Consider the following 9,292-nt stretch of genomic DNA (forward strand, 5'->3'; position numbering starts at 1 on the left):
TGTTGTGTAATATTAAAATTATTTCTGAGAATTGATTCAGTTCCCTGATTAGATTATAAATTTTTGGAGGGTAAGAACAGGAGGATAACCCAAAGCAGCCAGTACATAGTAGGCATCTAGGATTTAAATGGACATTTTTTCCCAATCATGATCATCCACCACCTCAGGCCCTGAGTCTTAGACCTGAGCATAAGGTCTCTGGGCCTCAATGGACCTGTCAATAACCATTGCCAATCACAACCCTAGAAAGTCCTGTCCCTTCTACCAAACGAGCCTCTGCCTACTTTATCCAGGTTCATATATTTAAGTGGCCAGAATCAGAAAATCATTGACCTTAGGTCAGGATAATAACTTCCACATATTTGAGGTTCCAAAAGGCTCTTATAATCTCCCCATCGGGGATCCTTCTAATTCCATTGCTAACCTTGCTTTATAGATGATAAGACTAACACTCAGAAAGGTTAAGGGCTTGTCCATGACCACACAACTAGAAAGCTTCAGAAGAAACACATAGGCAGCTAGGTGACCCTATAAGATAAAGTGCTGAGTTCAAATTCTGCCTAAGACACTTAATATGAACAAGTTGTTTAACCTGTTTGCCTCAGTTTCCTCAATTGTTAAATGAGGATAAGAGGACTTGTCATTAAGGGTCATTTTGAGGATCAAATGAGAAATTATTTGTAAAGCACACAGTGCATAATTTTTTTTAGGTTTTTGCAAGGCAAACGGGGTTAAGTGGCTTGCCCAAGGCCACACAGCTAGGTCATTATTAAGTGTCTGAGACCGGATTTGAACCCAGGTCCTCCTGACTCCAGGGCCGGTGCTTTATCCACTACGCCACCTAGCTGCCCCCACAGTGCATAATTAATGCCATTATTAAACCCAAGTTGTCTTGACTCTGTAAACCCCCCATCTGCCCCAACCATGCTGCTTCTCAAAAGCCCCTTGAACTATGTAAGACTATGCATGTCACCTTTCGGGGTCTCAATATCTTCCTCTGTAAAATGAATCTCAAAGGTTCCTTCAGAATGAAAATAGGTTTCTGAGAACATCTGACTCCTCCTCATGGGAGGGCAGTAGAATATACAGCATTCCATCTCCTGTTAGGGACCCCGAGTTGCAACACTTGTTATTTGTGTGCCCCTAACCAAATGTGGACTCAATTTTCAGAGCTGGATTAAATGGCCCCTTCCAATCCTAGATCTCTGAGCTGTCATCACTTCTGTGGGCTGATCTTTGTAAAACAGAAGACCTGGGCTCAGTGGCCTCTTCAGTGTCCTCAGCGTGCACCTCTAGCCTTCCCCACCTCCCTTTGTAAAATCCCAGCTCTACCTGGGCATCCCCGCCACTCCTTCCTCAGTCCCACTCCCTCCCCATATCACCCCCCATTTCATGACACACCTAACAGATGAGCTCAGCACTTTTTTTCCTCCAGCTCCAGTGGTACCACTATAGCAGTCTATTGGGAAACAAAAACCCCACACTAAGGCCCACTCCTTCCCCCCGCCCAGCACATCCCATTCCTTCTTCAAAAAGCTGGTTAACAATTTAGGGTTCTATTACAAATTACAGCCATCATTTCCAACAGTTTAATATTTTTTTAAAACATTTTTGTTCCTGTTTAAAAATACATTTTGTTCTTGCAGACATGCAGCACATATATTTGGATTCCACAGACCAAACAGAATACACTCCTTCCACCCCCAGTCAAATACCCTGGGTCCAGGCAGGAGCCTCCAAAAAAGAGTTAAGACTGAACTCATATGGAAGCTTCCAGCATCTTTCATATAAGCAAGCCAGGCTTTCTTCAACCATCATTTCTGGCAGAGGTTAAAGACAGGGGGACAATAAACTTTTTTTAGAGAAAGCTTTATCAGTTCTGGTGGAAGAGGGAAAAGGCAAGGGGGAGATAATAAACTCTTCTTATAATCTTTCTCCAACCATCCAGTCTGTACATGAGTTTTCTATTTCACTAAAAGGATACCCTCTCCTAACAGGATTCATGGGAGGGCAAGCATGGGGTGGAAGGACAAGGGGGGATTGGGAGAACAAGGGGGGATTGGGAGGTCAAAGATGGGAGTGGGAGGGCAAGGGAGGATAGGGAGATGGAGGGATTGAGAGAAAGAGGGATGGAAACAGAAGGGGGAATTCTTCAAATTATGATTCTCTCTTAGTCAAAGAATATTTAAAGAACTCATACACAGACCAGGAAAGGGCCGTGGAGGGAATCTGAAAAAGAACTCGTGCCGCAATACCCTTAAAGAATCCAGAAACTCCACCAAGCTGGTATATGGTGCGAACGGCATTGGCCATTCCAGTAAGTTGTTTGACGTTGGCCATGGAAAGGGCCTTCTTCTCCTGGGTATTTAGCAAAGTTTTGCAGACATCCAAGGGTGTGGTCGCTGCTGCTGCAATGGCGCCAGCCATCCCTCCAGCAATAATATGTGATAGCGCATTATAGGTGCGTTTGGGGTTGATATGGTCTTGTACATATTCGTATGTGACAAAATGTATCACTTGAAAGGGAATATTCATAGTTAGCTGAGTAGTATAACTCTTATAAAATGCTCCAATTCCCTCTTTTACCCATATAGACTGGATACACCTGAATGCAGTAAGGTGTGGAGAATTATAAATTTGAAGTCTTTGTTTTACCACTGCCAGTAGGGAGCACCAGTGGTCCAGTTGAGTCAGGTGAGCCAGGTGGAGATGTTTCACCCCATGATGGAGATGCAGGGGAAGACAGGTAAAAAAAAAAGACAAATTAGACCCAAAGGACACAGATGAGGGAGAGTATTCAGCAACCTTGGACTTGGGGAACCATGAGTGGTGGATCTGGGGCAACCCAGGTTGGATCTGCCTCATGACTCTGAAGGACCTTACTTAGCCCAGGAGTTCTTAATTTTGTTCATGACCGGGACTGCTCGAGGCAAAAACCCTTGAGTCTCTTCTCAGAATTGTGTTTTATAATAAAACACATAAGATTACAAAGGAAAACCAAAGGTTAGTCAATACAAATTGTCCCCTTTTTTCCATTCTAGAATGAAACCCCACCCCACCTTTCTCTGAGTTGTTCTCATTGCCTTAAATTTTACTTATGGGGAAAACAAAATCCAGAAAGGCTACCCCCATCCTTATGAATCTTCTTTCCAAGTCAGGGGAATATAAGCTCCCCGTGAAGGCAGGAACTGCTCCATTTTTGCCTTCAAAATCTTGCCCCAGACTCAAAGCTTGATGGATTGAATTGCTGACTCTAACAGAGGTCAGCTATTCTTTACCAGACTTCTAGGACTGGGAAACTCACTCCTTCTTGGGCCAGCCCATTCCTCTATTTAATTGGCTCCATTAGAGCATCAACTCTGAAAGCAGGAACTATTTGTTTGTAGAGTTCAAACATTTAGCAGCCCAAGGAAAATGATAGTTCCCTTAAGTGAGGTCCCTGAGGTGCAAAGACATTCACGAGTTCAAATCCTTGCTTAGCCACTTATGTAGCTGCTACTTGCCTATGCAAATTCCTAAAACTCAATGGGCCTCATTTCTTTTTCTATAAAATAATCAAGTTTCAGCTTCCTTCTAGCTGCTATGAGGTAGAATAAGATCTATCCTTTCTGAAGCTTTCTGCCAACAAGATGTGAGGAACTTTACAGGTCTGGGTTTTGAAAACCTTTTTTGAGACCATCCAATAAGCTAGAATCAGTCTTTCCTGGCCCCAGTGTGAAGTTAGTCTGGGAGGCCTCAGGAAATCCTGATTCAGACAGCTGATGTTTCCAAAAACAGAAGCAGGTGGCTATGTCTTCCCCATACACAACCCCCCCCCAAGTCCTTACTCATCATAATGAGAGACAATCCAGTTTACTCATCCATAAAATGGTGACTTTTCCAGGATTCCTATGATGCTAAACAGACCTCTTAGGATGTTTTGTAAAAGTATAAAGTAGGGGCAGCTAGGTGGCACAGTGGAGGGGTGGCTAGATGGCACAGTGGATAGAGCACTGGACCTGGAGTCAGGAGGACCTGAGTTCAAATCCGGCCTCAGACCTGGTCTTAGGCAAACCACTTAACCCCATTGCCTTGCAACAACAACACAAAAAAAACTTTAAAAGTATAAAGTAAAACTAAGTGTCTGAGGCCGGATTTGAACTCGGTTCTTCCAGACTGTAGGTCCATTCTTCTAACTACTGCACCACTACCTGCCTGGGTAATTTACCACTTTATTTACTTATGAAGCCCAGTGATAAAATGAAATAAACTGATCTTTGAAAATAAGGCACAAGGGTCCCCGCTGTGCTGGAAGTTCCTGTCTCCTCCCAAGCTATTGGGACCTGGCTCCACCCTTCCCCAAGCCAGGGACACATTACCTTCAACAGGACTCATAACGGCATCATGGAGTAGGGTGGCTGCACTCCCTGCTAGCCCTGCAAAACAAACTCGAAAAGGTTAGCCTCCCTAAGGAAACCACTGGGTCTCAGTCCCTGGGGTCCTCAACCAAGCCTCAAAGTCTGGGCTTTTTGAGGAAATAAAAGGGAAAGTCACTTAACCATTAAGTGACCTTGTGGGGAGGGATTTGTGAAAGGATTCAGGGGCCAGGGAAGGACAGTAAGTGCAGCAAATCCTAATGGCCCATAGAGAATTTGGACTTCCTCACTGAGGCCAGAGAGCCCCAGAAACCACTCTCAGAAGAACCTCTCCTCTTCCCCTCACATTCAAAGGGGTTTTTTCTCACTCTCATCTGCCCTCTCCTTCCCCCAGAAATCCTAACGTTTACATTTACCCCATTCAATTCAATTCCTAGCTTCTAGCCTGAATAAAGTCCACTCCAAGGAGGTTGGGAAGGGAAGGCAAAAAATGAAAAGCGGGGTCTTGAAGGACAGGGCAAAGAGGAGGCTGCAGAAGACGACGACTTCAAATCCTGAAATCCTCTCTTACTATCCATTCAACAACGGAGGGAGTGACTTCATTTCTTTGGACCTCAGTTTCCCCAGCTGTAGAGTGAAGGAACCAGAGTAGATATTACCTCAACAGTCTAATGAGGTTGTAAACCCATAGTTCTCCAGAATTAGAAAGGGAAGATAGACTGGGATGCTAGTGGAAGAGGGGACCTCTGGAGGTGCCCAAGATATATTTAAATACACTGTCAGTTTCCCCACTGGCAGGGACCCCAATTCCTCCAGTCAAACTTTAAGCCATCAGCATTATCTGAGGAATCCTACTTCCCTGGGGACTTTGAGGGCAGTGCCAAGTTATCGATGTTACCACTGGAGAATGGGAGGGAAGCTGAGGAATGGAGTCTGGCCTCTGGCTGGCTGTCTAAACAGTCAGCCCCAGGACAGGACAAGCAGGGGATCTCTAGGATATACAGAATGTCTTCAAACCTCTCTACAGCTACTGGTGAGGCCTATCTTGGGGACTGACATCCCCAAACCCTAAATCAAGACAGTTCCTGGGTGGTCATAACTGAAGATACCCTCCCCGCCAGGACACATCTCACTAAACATTATCAATACATTTCTACAGAACACACTATTACTCAGGTCTGCTTCTAAAGGGATGGAGAAAGCAAGGGGCCACAGGTCCCACCTCCCTAGCTATAAGCACTGAAGACCAGTTGGGGCTCCTGGTAAACTGGGCCTACACCAATCCTCAACAACCACCGCACACCAGATAAAACAAAAAGCCCAAACCCCCCTCCTCTCCTAATTCACCCTCCCATTTCAAGCACACAAGAGCTGTGTTATAGGATCTCACAAAGCCTCATCTTCACCCCCTTCTTCACAAGAAAGCTATTCCATCCCTTGCTCCCAAAAAAGCTGTCAGACAAGCTGAAGGAGCAGGAGGGGGACCCCAACTCAGGGGATCTGCTCTAGAGAATGTGCCTCTAGTTAGTCAAGAACACTTTCTGCCAGCTCTCTCAAAGCCTTAGCTTTTTTGCCAATGCTCCTTTGCCAGTTTTTTAAACAGTCTGAGGGACAGGCTGCAGAGAGCCCACTCTTATAACTTCCATTCAGATGTTGGATTTCTACTTAAGGTCTGATCAGTAAATGTCTACACAGAGAGTCTGAACAGTAAAGCAAAGGTTAAAAAACCAAAAACACCTCCTCAAAAACACCACCTGTACAATCCTTCTCTGTCAAGGTCCCCAAAGTTCAGAAAAATGGACTATTTCTATAGATTGACTATATTGTTCACAAATAATCGAAGACAGTGAGCAAGGTGGCCAGGTCACCCAAGGGGCAAGCCCCAAGGAAGCAGAGAGGGAAGAGTCTGTTGTAGAACAGAACAGAGTGGCCTAACTCCCAACAAAGGTCCTCAAAATACCATTAACTATGTGGCTTTTTTCACAGTAGAAACAGGCATTGAGCTGGCATTTGAAGAGCTCATAAGCAGAGAAATAGAGCGCGTGGGCTGGGCCGGCTCCCAATATTGTTAGATTGAGGCCCCGAACTGGCCTCAAAACGCCTTCCTTTTGAATAATTTGGAGGAGAGCCCCAAACACGCTCCTGTAATGGGCTTTAGGATCAGGGCACAACGTCTGCATTCTGGTCTGTGTGGAGAGGGAAGAAAACAAAATGGGGGTAAGTGATCCTGGAGAGCTACCTTTAGGAATCCCATCAAATCTCTGCTCCCCCCAAAACTTGTTTGAAAGTCTAGGAAACTAAGGCCTAAAGTCCCTTCTGGCTCTCACCTCCCCTTACCTCCTGGTTCCTCCTCTTGGGATTCCCATTCCTGACATGCACCTCTTGGGTGAACCCAGGTTTGCTTCTCTTCAGCCTCCTCCCCCAGCCCAGTAACATTCTGTTGCGCCCCCTGATTTTGAAGCCATCGTGTCCAGGAGACCTCAAGGCCTCTCAAGGTCACTCTACCCAAACTAGCAGAAGTTATTACTCAATCCCAATATCAGAATTCCATTTTGTGCAGAGAGAAATGATGACAATGATGCCTTCCATTTAGGTAGCTTCTGCTCTTTTAGGCACTACACTAATAAATGGGGACAGATATAGAAGCTGTCCTGAAAGCTGACTGGGAAAACTGGTATTCTACACTCAGTTTCACCAACTGAAACATTTTCCCACCCCCAGGCTGGTCCAGGAGGCCCCACCCACCATTACCCAGGAGCCAGCACCAGCCCGTTGGCAGGGGGTTAGCTGGACGCATGCCAGCTGGAGTCTAAGGAAAAGGAAGTTCCCCAGATCAGAGCATATCGGGAGTTTGGTTTTAAAAATTTGCATACTATGAAATGGTTTCTGTAATGCTAAATGCTTTGCATCACAGAAAGGTGAGAAATCCCAGTTTCAGAGCATTTCCTCAGCATCTCCTTCAGAGGAAGCCCTAATAAAGGCCCTACTATGGGCCAGGATTGACAAAGGGCACAACAGTGTACCTGCCCTCTCTATGGTTCACAGTCAAATGGGGATACCCCACACAACTGTGAACAAACAAGATGCCCAAAGGATAATCTCTGGAGAATCTCAGGGATAAGGGGCATTAATGCTCAGTTTTCCCTGGAACCTTCATTCGATGGAACCCTGGGCAAAGCTCTCTCTTCCTTAAAGCTCATCATCCTCATCTCTATCCAGGAAGTGCAATTTAAAATGGGGAGAGGGGAAGTGTCTGTCTGCCCTGCGTGGGCTCCTACACTGGGATAAGGGCAGTGATGTGATTAGAATCCAAGCCTTCCCAACTCCCTCTTCGCTGCTCCTCCCACTGTACCTTCCACATTTCCAGGTCCTAAAAAACCACTTCCTAAGAATCCTTTGAAAAGTGTAAACTGGCGGGGGGGGGGGGGGGGGGGGCAGCTAGGTGGCATGGTGGATAGAGCACCGGCCCTGGAGTCAGGAGGACCTGAGTTCAAATCCGACCTCAGACACTTAATAATTACCCAGTTGTGTGGCCTTGGGCAAGCCACTTAACCCCATTTGCCTTGCAAAAAAACTAAAAGAAAAAAAAGAAAAGTGTAAACTGGATGCAAATTCATCAGCCTCTCCAGGAGTCATAATGGCCCCGGAGCTGAGACTCAAGGGCAGAAGTTGGGTCTTCTCCCTTAGGATTGTAAATGAAGGTGTTTCCTCCTGGTTCCACTGGTCCCAGTGCTGTGCAAGGACTAGCCCCGAGCCAAGCCTGTGCCCAAGCCCCTGGGGGCAGCCCCCCAAGTGGCAAACTCTTGCCGATGGATGGCCTCATCCTAAGGGAGGGCCAACAGGCATTCTACAGAGATCTCTTGAGGAGAGGGTCCAAGTCTGGCTAATCCCCTCAGGCCCTTGAAATTCCCCCCGAGCCCCCCACCGAAGGCCGCCCCCACCCCCTCACCTTCACGCAGTCCACCGGGAACATCACCGAATGCTCGATGACTCCGGCCAAGGCTCCGGCCACCATGTGGGTGGGCAGGGAGGCCGACGTGGGGAGGGTCTCGTAGTCCTCGTCCCCCTCCTCTCGGCCCCAGCTGCAGCCCTTGTCGCCCCCGCCCGGGCCACCACCACCCTCGGGGGCGACTCCGGCCATCAGCAGCCCCGAGGCGGGCTCCCCCAGCGCGGAGGGCCAACTGCCCCCCTGAGGAAGGACGCTCACATCGCGGCCCGGCCGGGCGGTCCTGCCTGGGGAGCAACCGCCGCTGGGGGGGGAGGGGAGGGAGGTCCCCGAGATGCTCTCCGACCCCCCCATGGGCCGCGTGCCGCCCCAGACCGGCCACTGGCTCGCTGGCCTCGGGCCACGTCCCCGGGGGCTGCCCTTCTCGCCCCTACGGGTACTCAGCATCATCTCCAGAGATGCAGGTGCGGATTCGGACGCGGCCGCAGCCACGGCCGTGTCCACGGAGGCAGGTGCGAGAGCGGCTGCAACACTGCAGGGCCAGACCAGGCCGAGGGGGGAAGCACCTGCCTGATGGGCGACTTGCAGAGCTGGGGGCAACCAGCACAAGGAGGGGTAGTGCAGCACTTGGGGTCTGTGGAGTAGAGGGAGAACTCACCGTCTTTGTCTCAGTTCTTCAGTGCTCGCCTGAATAAAATGAAGTATCATTCAGCCGGTGGGCACCTAACACATAGGTGCCATCACTTGTGGTGGCTTGCTTCCTTGGGCCCACAGCGGCGACCTCCCTCCAGGAGGGGAGCTGAGAATAAGGAGTCAAGCCACTACTGCCTTACGCCTCCAGCTCAATTTTATTATTGCTTAGCTATTACATATATGCTGTTAGGTCTTCCGGGGTAGAACAAAGAATAATGAGGTCATGGTTAGGGGGTGCAAGCGACGTGTAGGTACAGCTTCTTGCCTTACAGGATAGGAGGGTACTTAGGGAGGAGAT

The 9,292-nt window shown here is 48.1% G+C and overlaps 1 protein-coding gene across 2 annotated transcripts; it reads right to left on the reverse strand.

Annotated features, from left to right (window-relative positions):
* Positions 1 to 1,602: 1,602 nt before the first annotated feature.
* Positions 1,603 to 8,599, reverse strand: LOC141494814 (mitoferrin-1-like). Of its 2 annotated transcripts, XM_074195998.1 has the most exons (4): positions 8,305 to 8,599; positions 6,316 to 6,541; positions 4,359 to 4,415; positions 1,603 to 2,657 (listed from the first exon to the last, which is right to left on the reverse strand). In XM_074195998.1, the coding sequence occupies exons 1-4, from the start codon at positions 8,494 to 8,496 to the stop codon at positions 2,158 to 2,160; spliced, it is 975 nt and encodes a 324-aa protein (XP_074052099.1). In that variant the 5' UTR covers positions 8,497 to 8,599; the 3' UTR covers positions 1,603 to 2,157. The 2 variants fall into 2 exon arrangements, with proteins under 2 accessions (XP_074052099.1, XP_074052105.1); XM_074196004.1 differs by lacking the exon at positions 6,316 to 6,541.
* Positions 8,600 to 9,292: the final 693 nt, after the last annotated feature.

The sequence above is a fragment of the Macrotis lagotis genome, chromosome 1 (genome assembly GCF_037893015.1).
Source record: "Macrotis lagotis isolate mMagLag1 chromosome 1, bilby.v1.9.chrom.fasta, whole genome shotgun sequence".
NCBI lineage: Eukaryota > Metazoa > Chordata > Mammalia > Peramelemorphia > Peramelidae > Macrotis > Macrotis lagotis.

What these genes read in the sequence shown, in the direction of transcription:
- LOC141494814 (XM_074195998.1), bottom strand. Translation starts at nt 8,496, where the DNA reads ATGGCCGGAGTCGCCCCCGAGGGTGGTGGTGGCCCGGGCGGGGGCGAC. An exon ending in AAAAAGCCACATAGTTAATG is followed by an intron (nt 4,416 to 6,315) that starts GTATTTTGAGGA and finishes TTTGTTTTGCAG; the next exon opens with GGCTAGCAGGGAGTGCAGCC. An exon ending in CGTTATGAGTCCTGTTGAAG is followed by an intron (nt 2,658 to 4,358) that starts GTAATGTGTCCC and finishes CCCTACTGGCAG; the next exon opens with TGGTAAAACAAAGACTTCAA.